The 17375-nt window shown below is 42.9% G+C and overlaps 1 protein-coding gene across 1 annotated transcript in view; it reads left to right on the forward strand.

The window, feature by feature from the left end:
* Positions 1–17375, forward strand: part of vps13d (vacuolar protein sorting 13 homolog D) — a 200101-nt gene that overhangs the window by 130762 nt on the left and 51964 nt on the right. Inside the window, exons 43-49 of the mRNA XM_084334010.1 lie at positions 1825–1975; positions 4913–5129; positions 9780–10027; positions 10384–10575; positions 10880–11006; positions 14282–14424; positions 15487–15617. Coding sequence (XP_084190136.1) covers positions 1825–1975; positions 4913–5129; positions 9780–10027; positions 10384–10575; positions 10880–11006; positions 14282–14424; positions 15487–15617 — 1209 coding nt within the window. The remainder of the gene's footprint in view (positions 1–1824; positions 1976–4912; positions 5130–9779; positions 10028–10383; positions 10576–10879; positions 11007–14281; positions 14425–15486; positions 15618–17375) is intronic.

Below are 17375 nucleotides of genomic sequence, written 5' to 3' on the forward strand. Positions count from 1 at the left end.
TCACAGATTTTTTAAATATTGATCTCAAAGACGTGGTACGGCGTCTTTGGCAGAATGAGCATGGCGGGGAATGACGTGGTAAGGCGTTTTTGGCGACCAAAGTGTTAAATAGGCTAATTGTTTTTTCAGCCTGTTATTAGTTTTAACTTCTTTAATTCACACCTCCCCAGTTTGCAACAACGCAACAGCCAATGTTCCGAGACATATTTATATATTTGTATAATTGTTAGGCTATTTGAATCCACCATTTAGGGCTGGTGTATTCAAATAGCCTAACAAATAAAATGTAATATGTCTCGGAACATTGGAATTTGGCCCGCAGGTGCACCACTGCAAACCAAAGAAATGTGAACTCAAGAAGCCAAACGAAGTTTAGCCTGTTTTAGAAGGCTATAGCCAAAGTTGCCTTTTACCACCGCTTAGCCTATATTTTACGCACAGTGTTTAGCCTATTAAATAGGCTAATTGTTTTTTTCAGCCTGTTATTCAGCCTGTTAATAAATGTGTCGTTAATTCAGTATTTAACTTCTTGAATTCATATTTATTTAGGCTATGCTAATTAAAAACACAAATGTTATGGACATCTAATTTAATTATCTGCTTATTTATTAATGCTTCAATTCATTCAGAAACGTTGCAGCAAACAATCCATATGTGCATTTGTTTACATAATGATAACGTACATAAATAACATAATATTATTATTTTTTTTTAAACTTTGGCCATTTCCCTGGCTCTTTTATACGTTTATCGCATTTATACTTGGTCAAGTTCGACCGACAGAAGCAGGCTGAAAGGGTTCAGATGGGGGGGAAGACACTCTGGGAAAGGCACGGCTGCAGTCCGGGATTCGAACTCGCTCAGCCCCAGATCCGTGACGAGCACGGTTGTCCACGGCGCTGAAATAGCTATCTAACCAGCACTGTAAACCGGGACCCAGCCTAAACCATCACTGTGACGTCACCATCCAGCTAAATCTAAAATGGTGGCGCCCATGGCAAAAACGGGGAAATTACATTTGAGTTTTCAAACAAATAAGCAGGATTTCACATTTGTTTATAGGACCATGTCTTACCCAAGGTACACAACAAACAAACTAGGCTCATATTGTTCAATGCTTCATCTCCCCTTTAAGTCCTGTTCATATAGGGGTTTGTATGGGGTTAGTAATACATCCTCTGTGATTTGGATGCTATAATCTTTTCACCGAGGTGTCCTGAGAATGAACTGGTCATGCCCATAGATTAGACCATGCGATGTGCAAATTTGATATTTACTAACATTTATCAGGAATCAAATCACACGTGGTATTAAAAGTGCTATAGATACAATCTTTAGGTAGAGTAACCTTTTTCTTTTTAATGTATAGTACATCCACAGAGCTTTTAGAAAGGTGCAGAATAAAAGTATTGCTTTTTCCACAAAGAAATGATTGATTTATTAATTTGTGATATATAAAATAATAATAAATGGATGTTGTTATTTACATCCCTCCCTACCTCCCATTTCCCCATGTGAAATGCACCTGATTGGATAAATGTGCTGTTAGTTGAGACATGCTGACATGCTAGTGCTCTAGTGGCACATTTAGTGGCTCAATGTTATCTATAGCACCTTTTAATATATATTTTTTTAAATGTATGACAGTCCAACAAGGTAAAAACAACTAACTACACCTACCAAATGATTTTAATTACATTTTTACTAAATCAACAGTCATCACCAGGGTAGCCAGAAACCTTGAAGCTGCATTTCTTGACAGGCGTTTTTTGGAGCCACTTGCGTGTGACTCCGCCCTCTCTCTTTCTTTCTAAACCCCCACAGTTCTCAGCTCTGCCCCCCGTGCGGGTGGTCTTCTCCATCACCATGGAGGGCAGTGCCAGGAAGGTCATCACAGTCCGCTCAGCGCTCATGGTCAAGAACCGCCTGGAGGTCCCCATGGAGGTCAGATTGGACAGCCCCTCTGCCCCAGACAGTGAGTGATGCCTCCACCTCTATGCTTTGGTTGCTTTTCAGTCTGTGTCCGTTCTGGTGGATTTTCGAGAGGATTTGCAATTTAAAGGGGAACACCACCAAAATGAAGAATTCCAATATGTTATCTCCATGGCCCAGGAAAGTTGAATCAATATTTGTGAGCTACTCTCTCCCAAAGCCAGACACCGGAGAAGTAATGCCTTGCCAGGGTTTAACTGTGCTGTGGCCTGTCTGGCACACAGTGAGTCTCTCCATTGTCCTTATAACCTGGCTGGACCCTGGCTGGGACTGTTGTATCATCATGGTTTAGCTTGTGTACCACAATTGGTGGTGTGAATTTTGAAAGCTTGCCTAGCAAAACGGAGAGTTTACAAGAAACGCTATGGAGACGCAAACCATAGTATACCATACAGGGAACAAAATAAGCACCCGCCAAGCGCCAATGGCGTGTAGATTTAAGGTTTGGCGAGTAAAAATGAGAGGTCTGCCCGCCACCTGGCGTGTAGTTCATATCGATACTCTTATTTTGAAAATCCTGTGCGGGTCTCATTTCCGCCCCAAGCGCAGCTCCAGTCATAATATCTATGGCTCCGGCAGCTAGCAACGTTCAGTTCATATGATACTCTTATTTTGAAAAACCCTGTAGCAACTCCGCGAGTCATATCCGCCCAGTCCGTGCTTCTGAAAGCAGAGCAGCGCTACACAGCAGTGCGCCTACACGACCCGAAATAAGTCTGTGGTGTTTTTTTTCTTCTCACAACGGGTCAAATGCATCTACATGCTTTGCACCGTCACCATTCCTTTATGCCCACATCGCCCGAAATTAACGTTTATGTACCATTACAATCACTACAACGTTAGCGTAAGCTAACAAGCTAATCCTGAAAAGAGGCAGAGGCGCAGAGCCATAGAGAACAGCAGACCGTGTGGACTGGGGAAAGGGAAATGGGGGGGCACTCTCCCCTTCCCTGTGTGTGTGTGTGTGCGTGCGTGCGTGCGTTTGGAAAGACGATGAAGTCACTAGTCAGGACTCAGGACAGGAGTATATTATAGTAAACTGAGGATTACTGAGGATGGACAGATAATGTTGATATTCAAATATAAAAAAGTTTTGAGAGGAGTGAAAGTTTGAAGACAGACTAGACTACAATATGATGCGGGGGTGGTGAGTTGAAACAGTGTGTGTGTGTGTCCCGACCCCACTTCTATGTTTCAATAAATTATTTGCATTTAAAACTATTAACGCTGACTCATTCCTTCAGTCCACTCAAAATTATGCTAATATTCCTTATGTTGTTTATGATATTAATTGAAAATAGCATATGAGAGTATTATATAGTAATAATAACACATGGCGATATTATATACTAAAAAGCTATTTTTAGCTGGTAAAAAATCTGCCTGGCTGGTAGTTTTTAAAATCTACCAGCCCAAATGGCTGGTAAGTCAAAAAGTAAAGTTTGTTCCCTGATACCATACCATGCTACATTTACATTTACATTTAGTCATTTAGCTGATGCTTTTATCCAAAGCGACTTACAAGTTCTGTACGACAAGTCATCAGGAAGGGCACAACTCTATCAGCTGAGTAACAATGTAGATGCAGAGCGTAGGGGTCTTGAGGGTGTATAGTTAGAGACCATTGACCAGAGGTAGGCGGGAGCGGTTCCCTTTGCCGCACCGTATGCCAGGTCGAGGGCCTTGAAGCAGATTCGTGCAGCAATGGGGAGCCAGTCCAGTTCCCTAAGAAGTGGGGTGACATGGGCCGACTTCGGTAGGTTTGAGATCAGGCGGGCCACTGCATTCTGAATGAGTTGAAGAGGCTTGGTGGCAGTGGCCGGGAGGCCAGCAAGCAGTGCGTTGCGGTAGTCGAGGCGGGAGATGACTGTTGGTTGGACGAGGAGTTGGGTGGCTTCTTTTGTCAAGAAGGGGCGGATCCTTCTGACGTTGCTCAGGACGAATCTGCAGGTTCTGGTTGTCGCTGCGATGTGAGCAGAGAAGTTCAACTGGTCGTTGAGGACAACACCAAGGTTCTTAGCAGTCGGGGACGCGGTCACAGCTGCATTCTTGACTGTGATGGAAAGGTCGGTCAGGGGGGAGGATTTGGCCGGCAGGTGGAGCAATTCTGTTTTGCTTAGGTTCAGTTTGAGGTGGTTGGTCGTCATCCAGGCGGAGATGTCGGACAGACAGGCCGAGATCCGCTCAGAGACGTGGATATCTGAGGGAGGGAAGGAGAGGAAAAGTGGGGTATCATCTGCATAACAATGATACGAGAAGGCATGAGACGTGATAATGTTACCCAGTGATTTATTGTAGAGGGAGAAGAGAAGGGGTCCTAGGACTGAGCCCTGGGGGACACCCGTCCGCAGGGGGGCGGGTGGCCGACAGGGTCCCTCTCCATGACACTTGGTAGGAGCGGTCATTGAGGTATGATGTCAGCCATGTCATGCTAGACCATGGCTAGCCCCAGCCAGGCTGCACATGGAGACACGGCTGATTGATCCACGGCTTAATGGTAGACTGATTTTGTGGACCCACAGAAGGTTTGCTTTATTTTTTATATCCAAATGAGCTTTATTCTATAGTGGTGTTCTAAGTTCTGAAACGGAAAATGTGATAATAATAATATGATAATAAGAGCATTCCCCCAGGTGTTCCCAGTGTCATCTTTACCATCTCTCTCAATTAATTGAGGATTACAGTGAATTAAGATACTGGGATGGACACAACTCTTGAAAATTGTTTTTTCGTTTGGAAATCACACCAGTGTCACCTAAAAAGAAGAGAAATATTGGTTAAAAGGCGATTGATGGTTGTTTTTTGCAAATGAGGCATCAAAATGTGTTTATTGATTTGGTCCAGATGATACCAAGCACGTTGGCACTGGTTCTCGGTACCCAATCCTAGTCAGGATGTAACCCAGCCTTGCCCCACACAGAGCCTGTGGTGATGCCCCCCATCCTGCCTGGCGAGGCCCTGGCGGTGCCCCTGCACCTGACCTCCTGGAGGCTGCAGGCTCGACCCAAGGGCCTGGGCCTGTTCTTCTGCAAGGTGCCCATCCACTGGACCAGCGTGGAGAGGCCTGGAGAGGTCAGCAGCAGCAAGAGGGAGTGCCAGTCGGCAGACTTCGAGGACCACCTCAAACGCAGCTTCAGGTAAAAAAAATACATAACAAGCGTGTTTACATGCACGTCAATATTCCTGATACACAGGTAAACACCTTCTCCAGTTTACTGCTGGTCTTTAGTGTCTGTAACTTGGGGTGACAGTGGCTTGGGAGGTAGAGCAATCCTGTAATCCAGTCGTCTGGTAATCCTGAGGTTCCCGGTTTGATTCCCGGGCAGCGTGTCAAAGTGTCCTTGAGCAAGACACTTAACCCCTAACTGCTCCCGATGAGCAGGTTGGCACCTTGCATGGTTGCCTCTGCCGTCGGTGTGTGAGTGAATGGGTCAAATGGGAGGAACAAATTGTAAAGCGTTTTGGATAAAAACGCTATTTAACCCCTTAAGCCCGTACCGGGCAGAGATTTATTTCACATCATAAATAGATCAATACAGTCCGTATGAATTAATGTTGCGTTTCTTTTTCAAATGTAGCCAAGAGTAAAAACGGCAGCACTACGTTTGTTTACCAATGATTTTAAATGTTATTAGCAAAATATGAGCTTATAAAAATCTCTGCGCATTGCATCGGAAACCGGATGATTTAGACGCGAGGAAGTCCTATGAAAGAGGAGACCCAGGGCTTTCGATGGATGTTGAAATTTCATAAAACTACACTACTTGGCTCGCTGTCAAAGCTGCAGCTGGCTGATGTGAAGGAAAGAAATTGCTGTGATTATATTTCACGGATCGAACAAACCTGAACGTTAAGCCGTAAAATACAACTTATATTGTTTCTTTACCTTTCTCTGAATGTCTAGAAAAAATATGCGTCGCAATCTGGTGAAAAATGGCGGAGTTATGGACATACAAAAGTAACTGTACTTACAGTAGATTTCATTCACAGTCTTTGCTGCCCTGTAACGGGGGCCTGGTGGTACTAAATCCAGATTTAACTCTTCCATTGGAGATTTGGCCCCATCCATAGATGTATGACTTGAACATAATAAGGTAATTTATAGGCCTGATATTCTATATTCATATTTCAAATAGCATCTGGCCGGATGGCAAAATTCAGTACTGTATCTACTAAAAATCCTGTAAATCATCTGCCCTTTATTAATTTGCTTAGATTTTTTGTACACGTGATCTCAAGAAGGTGCTTATATTCTCCTTTGGTTGATTACAATTTACTCAAGCATAGTAACAGACACACTCTTTCTGACACTGGGAATACATTCCCTGAGGTCCATAGATGTCCCTAGATACCAAGAACATGAAAATGGCACTTGTAGAAGTGGAGCAATCTTCCATTTACTTGGGTATGTACTTTTAGGCAAATTTTCTGTGGCTTAAGAGGTTAAATGCACCATTTACCATTTAGTGTTTACTGTTGGTCTTCAGTGTCTGTAAGTTATGTTTACTGTTAGTCTTCAGTGTCTTTAAGTTATGTTTCCATGCTAATAGTTGCAATATTCCATGTACTTGTGTACTATGGGATATTGATGATTAGGATATGAATATACACTAGACAATTCCGCGCGGGGGAAATTGTGAAAGTGTGGGTGACGCCTGTGCACCGCCGGCCAACGGGGGAGAGGGTCTCTCGCGAGTCTCTATGACAAACGGTTCAAAGGATACAAAAAGGGGGCGCGGCCTAAGGATCGGGGGAGTGGTCAACATAGACCAATCAAAGAGGATATCCCTACTGAGTGCAACGACACAACCCGCAACACTATTACACTATTACACACTATTACACTATTACACACTATTACACACTATTACACACTATTACACACTATTACACTATTACACACTATTACACTATTACACACTATTACACTATTACACACTATTACACTATTACACTATTACACTATTACACACTATAACACTATTACACTATTACACACTATTACACTATTACACACTATTGCACTATTACACTATTACACTATTACACACTATTACACTATTACACACTATTACACTATTACACTATTACACACTATTACACTATTACACACTATTACAATATTACACTATTACACACTATTACACACTATTACACTATTACACACTATTACACTATTACACTATTACACACTATTACACTATTACACACTATTACACTATTACACACTATTACACTATTACACTATTACACACTATTACACTATTACACTATTACACACAATTACACTATTACACTATTACACACTATTACACTATTACACTATTACACTATTACACACTATTACACTATTACACACTATTACACTATTACACACTATTACACTATTACACTATTACACACTATTACACTATTACACACTATTACACTATTACACACTATTACACTATTACACACTATTACACTATTACACTATTACACACTATTACACTAGTACACACTATTACACTATTACACACTATAACACTATTACACTATTACACACTATTACACTATTACACACTATTGCACTATTACACTATTACACTATTACACACTATTACACTATTACACACTATTACACTATTACACTATTACACACTATTACACTATTACACTATTACGCTATTACACTATTACACACTATTACACTATTACACACTATTACACACTATTACACTATTACACTATTACACTATTACACACTATTACACTATTACACACTATTACACTATTACACACTATTACACACTATTACACTATTACACACTATTACACTATTACACTATTACACAATATTACACTATTACACACTATTACACTATTACACACTATTACACTATTACACACTATTACACTATTACACACTATTACACTATTACACACTATTACACTATTACACTATTACACACTATTACACTATTACACACTATTACACTATTACACACTATTACACACTATTACACTATTACACACTATTACACACTATTACACTATTACACACTATTACACACTATTACACTATTACACACTATTACACTATTACACTATTACACAATATTACACTATTACACACTATTACACTATTACACTATTACACTATTACACACTATTACACACTATTACACTATTACACACTATTACACTATTACACACTATTACACTATTACACACTATTACACACTATTACACTATTACACTATTACACACTATTATACACTATTACACTATTACACACTATTACACTATTACACTATTACACACTATTACACTATTACACTATTACACAATATTACACTATTACACACTATTACACTATTACACACTATTACACTATTACACACTATTACACTATTACACACTATTACACTATTACACTATTACACACTATTACACTATTACACTATTACACACTATTACACACTATTACACTATTACACTATTACACACTATTACACTATTAAACCGAGTACAATGGCACAATCCGCAAGTCTCTACGACAAACGGTTCAAGAGATACACTGAGGGGGTGTGGCCTAAGGGGGCGTGGTCTAAGGATCGGGGGAGTGGTCAACATCGACCAATGAAAGGTGGTCAAGATCGACCAATGGCACAATCCGCAAGTCTCTACGACAAACGGTTCAAGAGATACACTGAGGGGGTGTGGCCTAAGGGGGCGTGGTCTAAGGATCGGGGGAGTGGTCAACATCGACCAATGAAAGGTGGTCAACATGGACCAATGAAAAATGAAAGAGGATATCCCTACTGAGTACAATGACACAACCCACAAGACAGAGGGCGCTGTCAGCAATTCAGTAGTGCAACACAGTGATGGCCAATGATGGGTTAAGTGGATGATGTCATTGGCAGCTCAGCCACGAGCCACACAGCTGAACCAATCATGAGTGAGCCATGAGCCACACAGGTGAAGCAATCACTATGACTTGCATATTTTCTATCCAATGGATTTCTATGGAGGCAGATGCATGACTGCATTGTCACATTGATTAAAAGAAAACTATAAGAGATGAAGCGTTGTGACGCGCACATGAGCACTACAACGAGTAGGCGAAGGGTTGTGCGCGATATTGTGACATTCGTGCGATATTGTGGCACTCCTTCGGCGATCGGAACAGAAGGCTAAAAAATAGTGTGAAAAATGTGATTTCTAGAGTGCGATTGCATGGCGGTCAATGGGGAGGAGAACCTTCAAACAAATGGTCGTCAGTTGAGATAGAAATGTCCAATTCCATTTATTTTTCTTTTGTGAGCGGGTTGACAGCCGTGTCATCGTTTTGATGTGTTTGTTTTATTTCTACGTCCAAAATTGAGATCACACTCGCAATTCACCCAAGGTAGGGGGAAAAAGATTATTTCAGCTGCTACACTCTAAAATGCAATGCATTCCCAATGGGACCGATATTTTACCGTTTAAAGTCGATTCGTAGCCAGACGGTGCGGTGAAACTTTACGAGTTCGGAGACCGGTGTTGCCATAGGCAAGCCGCTCGTTTTGATACCTTTCACGTGTATGGGGCGCGAACGCTTACGTGTTGCAAAGTGTTTGCAAAATCGGTGGAATAAATAAATAAATAATAAAAAGAGTATGGATATGTATAGTGTGGGTGGCAACCTGGCTTCGCCAGGTCACCCACACTAATTAAGACTAAGACTATAACTTTGTATGTGTGGATGTAAACTCCTGTTCTTCCTCTGTCCCTCCTCCTCACACACCCTTACCCACCCAAAGGTTTTGCGTGGTGATCAAGAAGGAGAACTACCCGGACCAGCAGCCTGCCAAGGCGGTGTCAGGCGGTGCCAAGCAGATCTACCGTCAGCCGGGCCACACCATCTACCTGCTGCCCACGCTGGTGCTGGCCAACCTGCTGCCCTGCGACCTCAACTACTACATCAAGGGCACCCCCATCAAAGGCACCCTGAAGCCCGGCAAGGAGGCCATACTCCACGCCGCCGACACCACCCAGAACCTGGAGCTGGGTCAGATCATCTTTTTTACTGTTCAGGTTTACTTAAAGAAACATGCCAACATTATGGGAAATATGCTTACCATCTTCTCCAGAGTCAGACAAGAAGACTGAGACCAATTTCCTCTCTCTGCGTTTAGTAGAAAGCTATCCAGCTGCAAGCTAGCCTGATTTATTTATTTATTTTATTGTTTCAGACTGAATAGAAACAAATATATTTTCACACCTAATTCCTCACCTGAAAATTCCAGTTACATTTGAATCCATGGGGTGGCGCTGGTATTCTACTCAAAGCTTCTGGAACAGTGCCTTGTGTCCTATCTGTCCCTCTCTCTTGACGTTATCTGTGTGCCGGTGCTGCTCTCTCAGGCGTGCTGCTGGAGAACTTCCCGGTGTGTAAAGAGCTCCTGATCCCGCCCGGCACGCAGAACTACCTGGTGCACATGCGGCTGTACGATGCCAACAAGCGCCTGCTGAGCCTCACCATACGCATCATCCTGCGGGCCCAGGGGGCGCTCAAAATCCTTATCTCCGCTCCCTACTGGCTCATCAACAAGACTGGTACCAGAGATTAGAAAACACCAAGCTTATCAATTATAACTAAGTTATAGTGATGCAAAGACATATCAACAGCTTACATACAGGGCCTCACATACAGGGACAGCACCACAAACAATAGACTATCTATCACTCTCCATACATTTAGTACTATGTACATCAAACAATAGACAGTAGACTATATGTATCACTCTCCATACATTTAGTACTATGTACACCAAACAATAGACCGTAGACTATATCTATCACTCTCACTCACCATTATCAGAATGTTCCCTTATTCCTTTCCCCCCCCCCCCTGCCTCAGGTCTGCCGGTGATATTCCGTCAGGACAATGGGAAGACGGACGCAGCGGGCCAGTTTGAAGAGCACGAGTTAGCCAGGAGCCTCAGTCCTCTGCTCTTCTGTTACACAGACAAGGAGCAGCCCAGCATGTAAGTGGCTGAGGTCTATGCCTTAGATTAAAGGGCTCCGAACGTTTAAAGTTCCCCTATTGTAAAAATGGCATTTTCCAGTGTTTTGCATTGTTTTCAAGCAATATGGGGTTGTACCAAGTACCAACACTGACAAAATGTGAAATCTGTACCAAGTCCCGTTTCTGCAGTTCAGCTTAGACAAGAACGCCTGAACACTGAAACAAGCCATTCTGAATTGACTCGTGAACGTGAAGAGACGCTGATCTGCCACCGCCCGCCCACAATCAACTGTGATTCGAGGAGTTAGCATAACGTTGAAATTATGAGCAAAACGGGCAAGCAGCAAGTGGAAATAATGCGGAAGCGGTTTTGACAGCAGAGTTGCCACCTTCAGCTGTTCCACTGTCAGCACTTCCTCAAAAGTGTTCGACAGTGTTCCTAATCGTTTCCTAATGATATCGTGCTCCACAAGCAATGGGCCAGGGCAGTGGCAGTTTTTGGGCTACACGCTGTTGTTCAGGAGACTCAGCCGCGGCTGAGATGAAACTTGCTTTAGCGGCAGTGCTTTTCACCTCTCACAGACATATACACACACACACACACACACTTGCCAAACGGCAGCACTTCTCTCCTCTTGTCTCTCCCTCTCACACACACACACACTCGCCAACTTACAACTTGTACACGCACATACACGCATGCACACACACACACACACCCAGAGACGGAGCGGGTGTGCTTTGAAAAGGTTCCTCCATGCTAGCATATCTGCCAGTGCAGGTGGGTGACGTCGAAGCGCATTGCGAGTGTGGGCGGAGCCCAGCCAAAAACAGCTTATACTTTGGAAAGGGAGAAAGTCATGCACCAAAGTACTTGATTAAAAATACAAAACAATGAATTTTATTGAAAAAAACCTTATAGATGTGTTCCATAGACTCACAGGAATTGTGTCAAATTGCCCAAATAGTGAACAATTGTGCACCTTTAACACATTGAGTGCCAGCAACGAGATTAGTCATCTTAACTCGCCATGCGTTGAGTGGCAATGACGAGTTTTCTCGTTATTTCTTTTATTAGCAATATCCATTCATTTTTCATCCATCCAGCCTGACGTTATCATTGGGAATGGCTCTGAGCTCGAAAAGGGCAAATACCGCCGCCTATCGTCTCCCGGATGATATTGCACATCATTGGATTGGATTGGCTGAAAAAGTGCATCAAAAAAATAACTCCGGTCCACGTTTTACTTCTGGGGCATGCATCTGGATACTATTGCATTGACTGAGGGGACTGGAAGAAGCGTAGATTATCTGTTTCAGAGTATAACGTTGGATCAATAAACGCGATATTTGGAATGGCGATCAGGAATTGGATTAATCTTTTTGCAGAACATCTGATGTGAGGTAAGGACTCGATGTTACCAGTTTTGGGTTAATCAGATGTTTTTTTCACAGCGATCACAACGCGTGTGTGTGCGTAACGTTAACGCTAAGCACGGCATAGATAATCGATTTTTCAGCCCGCTTCTCTAGCGTGCATAAGTACACATATACTATCGATAATCTAGCGTTTATTTGAAAACGATTCATAAATCAGCCGAAAAATTATGACGTGTTTTGTGTATTCCACTAAAGGGCTATTATCCCGGAATTTCTCTGAAATTACTAGAACTTTCCGAAACTATACTCGTATTCAAAACGGTATAAAACGGAAATGTACCAATGAAAAAAACAATCTGTTTCATACATGTTGACTGCAAGCAAGTCATTGATAAGCGAGGGGTGTTTTAGACCCATAGCCATAATTTAAGATATAGTTTAAGCGTTCGCAAATATCCCCGACCTCCCATTGACTAAAGCGCTGGCACGGAAGGGGTTATCTGGGCATAGGGGCGTGGCACCCAATGTGGACCATACCAGTCTTTTTTTGACATTTCAAGTCATTCTTGCTTTGAAATACAAAATCAAGGTGCCCTTCATAATCTTTTACCGTTGACCAAGTTATTTTCTGCTGATTCACCACTGTCATTGGCTTTCATTGTATGTGAAAATGTGTTTTAAACACCAAATAATTCCATGAAGGTCACCACATCTGACTAAAATGGCATGCAGCTTTTATCTGAGGTGCATACATTTTCCTGAAAAGTTTTAGTTGTTTACCTTGAAGCTTGGGCTAAGAGGAGTGCTCTCATCATGGCCAGCTGGGAGAGAAGGAGACACTGCTTAAGGCCTTGGTTACACTGGGGGAAAACAGCAATGTTGTATTTTCGAATGATCTCGTTTGCATGTCCAAGTTAAAAGGCAACAGCTGGCATTTTCGTTAAGAGTAGAAAATTGGCCTGTTATTGGCTGGGCTCCGCCCATAAGCACTTTCAGTGACAGTCATCCACACAGTCTGCGAGAGAGAGAGAGAGAGAGAGAGAGAGAGAGAGAGAGAGAGAGAGAGAGAGAGAGAGAGAGAGAGAGAGAGAGAGAGAGAGAGAGAGAGAGAGAGAGAGAGAGAGAGAGAGAGAGAGAGAGAGAGAGAGAGAGAGAGAGAGAGAGAGAGAGAGAGAGAGAGAGAGAGAGAGAACTGTGTAAACACTCTGCGTGCAGGTCCCCTTCTCTCACTGTGCCGCACTACAGCTTATGCTCCCGAATTGAGAGAGAGAGAGATAGAGAAGGGGACCTGCACGCAGAGTGTTTACACAGTGATCTCTCTCGATTCGGGAGCAGCTGTAGCGCGCGGCACAGTGTGTATGTGTGCTCTGTCGCGAGGGTCTATCTCTCCCTCTCCCTGTTCTCTGTCTGTCAAACCCCGTTTGGGGAAGTGTCGGGTTACAATGAAAATACTCCACCTGCGCATCGTGACGTCACGTTGCGAGTCAAATCAGAATGACCGAATTAACTGGAGCAGGAAATGGTCTGACAATCCGCCAATATGGTATTTAGACACAAAAACACATTGATACTAACTCCTATTACTATAATACAATGCTAGAGACTCAAAAAAGACATTTTAATGCATGTCACCTTTAAGCTATTGTGTGGGGTAAACAAAAGGGATTCCTCCACAACATCAAATAGCTACCACTATGCAAAGAGTCCCCCTTGGTACTGCATTTTGTTTGTATGTTTTGTATTGGTCTGATGGGTGGGTTGGAGTCATACACTGTATTTTTTATTTTTAACACCTGCCCCTAATTTCATATCCCCAAGGATCAATAAAGGAATAACGTATCTTATCTTATCCTCCTTTGATCCCTCTTTCCTCCCTGTCTTTCCTCTGTCCTTGCCTCTCTTGGTCCGTGCCAGGTGCACAATGCGGATCGGCAAAGGGATCCACCCGGACGGCGTTCCAGGCTGGTGCCAGGGCTTCTCTCTGGACGGAGGCAGCGGCGTCAGAGCCGTGAAGGTCATCCAGCACGGCAACAGACCTGGCCTCATCTACAACATAGGCAAGTCACCGCTATCACAACTCTGCCTTTCATTATCCTTGTTTACATCATGAAACCAATAAACTGAAGTGGAGAAATTGCCCATTCTGGCCAGCAGAAATAGAGCAGGCTCTGCATCACTTTTCAAGCACATGCAACAAAGGTTTTCCACAGGCTCCCAGATGCACCAGCAGCTTTAAAAGAAATCTGTGCTTTAAAAGAAATCTGTGCTTTAAAAGAAATCTTTCAATAAAAGAATAAAAAATTAAAGAAATCCTCTGATCGGCAGTTGGTTTTGGAAGCAATGGTGGTCTCAGTTTCTTTCCCATGTGACCCCGGAAACACCATCTGGCCAAAAACATCTCTCTGCATCAATAACTAATCGGATGTTTTGGTTCTGTTCAAAACTTCCTGCCGATCAGAAGCTGGGAAATATTTTTTATTATTATTATCTTTTTTTATTCATTTTAAAGCTGCTGGTGCCTCTGGGGATCTGTGGAAAACCTTTATTGCACATGCATGAGCTTGAAAAGTCCAAAAGCTCTATTTCTGCTGGGCAGGTAAACTCACTCTTGCTAATTTCTCTGTATTCTTCTAATTTCTTGTATAAAACTTTAAATGCTTTATACATATTCAGTATGAAGTTACACCTTTTGAGCACAATGGGGCAATACTACACATGTTGGCTGGAAATCAGCTCTTTGGCACCTGTTTACAACATGCCATAGTGAACCTATTGTCGTTGATATACCGATGATACAACACTCACTTCCTGTTTCCTGTTCATCATTAGCGTCAAAACTCAAGCCAAAAGTCATTATTACAGTTTTGTAATTCTCTGTAATGTAGCACAGTGTTAACAATGTTACTAATAACATTCTTTCTCAGCCTTGGAACTCAAACCGTTTACTGATGCCCAAAAATATGTATATATATTATATATATTTAAAAAGATTATATCATAAACGTGCAACGACTAGTTGACTAATGGCTTGAATTGACGACTATTGGTCAACCAGGGAAATCTTTAGTCAGGGGCAGCCCTTATTGTGTTATTAAACATTGACTGTCTGAACACCTCAGGCATCAGCGTACGGAAAGGGAAGGGGCGCTACATGGACACCGGTATTGTGACCTTCGCTCCCCGCTACCTGCTGGATAACCGCTCCACTCACAAGCTGGCCTTTTCTCAGAGAGAGTTCGCCAGGGGAAAGGTGAGAGATTGAACTGTTCACAATCACATCAACACTGAGAGAAGAGACATCTGTGACACACAATCTTTTGAAACAAATAAGAGGTTAGGATCTCACAGAAAACAATACTAGCAGATGTAATGGTACACAAAAACCACGGTACGGTACGTACCTCGGTTTTGAAGTCAAGGTTCGGTACGGGTTTTCGGTACAGTGGGGGAAGGTTGGCTTTCCATGTTCCACTCAGGGGTGATGTAGTGTGCAGTAACTAATTGTACTTGTAGGGCTGTCAACGAATATTTTATATTGAAATTAATAATCGACTTGTAACATAAAAAAAGAATAATAATTATATTAGATTGTGAAAAAAAACACCCCCCGGTGGGCGGTCGTTAGTACAACGGTTAACATACCGTTGTATTCGTTCGGTACACTACACAGCCGTTCGGTACGGTACGGTACACACTGAAACGGTTCGGTTCGGTACGGATACGTGTACCTTTACACCCCTTTGGCTATAAGTAACAGTGCAGTGACAGGTGTGGTAATCTTCTGATATCGAATGAAGCGTGGAAGAAATTATGATACAGCCTGCTCATTTATTGCTTAAAGGAACAGTCCAACATTTGGGGAAATACAATTGTTTGCCATTTCCCCCCAAGAGTCAGACAAGAAGATTGTTTTTTTTGTATCCACTTTTTCTCCTCTTTTTCTATTTTTCTCCCATCCCAATTCCGTTGTGCCAATTATTCCTTCCCCTGTCTTGAACGTTGCTCGCATATGCCCCCCACAGGCCGGTTGTAGGGAGGATAGAAGTCTTGCATCATGTGTCCCCTCCGGTACACGAGGAGGCAGCCTGTCACATCTTTTCACCTGCCAGCGCGGACTCTCATTGGCAAGGTGTAACGTGTGGGAGGCTCACACTACCTCCGCCACTTCCTGTCTCTGCTGTGCAGGTGTCCCCAACCGACCTGTAGGAGTCTCTGTCCACAACGTCCAGATTACCACCCATCGACTTCCACCCGCTAATTCTACCAATTGAGTTAGTATGACGGCTGGCCCAAGCCGGAGGCAGTGCCGACAGCCGGAGTCGAACCCGGTGTCTCATGCGTTGGTGACGAGCGCAATGTCCGCTGCGCCACCCAGCCAGACAAGAAGATTGGTATCACTTTCATCTTTGTGTGTCCAATAGCCCCAGAGAGTGGTCCAATTGCATGCTAGCATAGCTTAGCACAATAACTGGAAGCCGTAGGGAGCAGCTAGCCTAGCTTAGCACAAGAACTGGGAGCAGTAGGGAGCAGCTAGCCATAGCTTAGCACAAGAACTGGGAGCAATAGGGAGCAACTAACTTGGCTCCATCAAAAATGAAGAAATACAACTTCCAACAACTCCAAAACTGATGCACATTAAAGATTGCGTTGATATCGATCTTCTCATCTGACTCTGGGGAAGATAGTAAATAAGTGTGTTCCTTTTAACAAATAATCCTAAAACACGTACATTTACATTTAGTCATTTAGCTGACGCTTTTATCCAATGCGACTTACAAGTTCTGTATGACAAGTCATCAAACGTACAAGAACAAACAGTGTCACAAGCTAACTGGTCTTACACATGGCAACGTTATGGGAAATGTGCGTACCATCGTCTCCAGAGTCAGACAAGAAGATGGAGACCAATTTCCTCTGTACGTTCAGTAGAAAGCTATCCAGCTGCAAGCTAGACTAGCTTAGCACAAATTAATGGAAGCGGACCACTAGCCTAGCTTAAAACTCCTGG

This window comes from Notolepis coatsorum (genome assembly GCF_963971535.1).
Source record: "Notolepis coatsorum genome assembly, chromosome: 17".
Lineage (NCBI taxonomy): Eukaryota > Metazoa > Chordata > Actinopteri > Aulopiformes > Paralepididae > Notolepis > Notolepis coatsorum.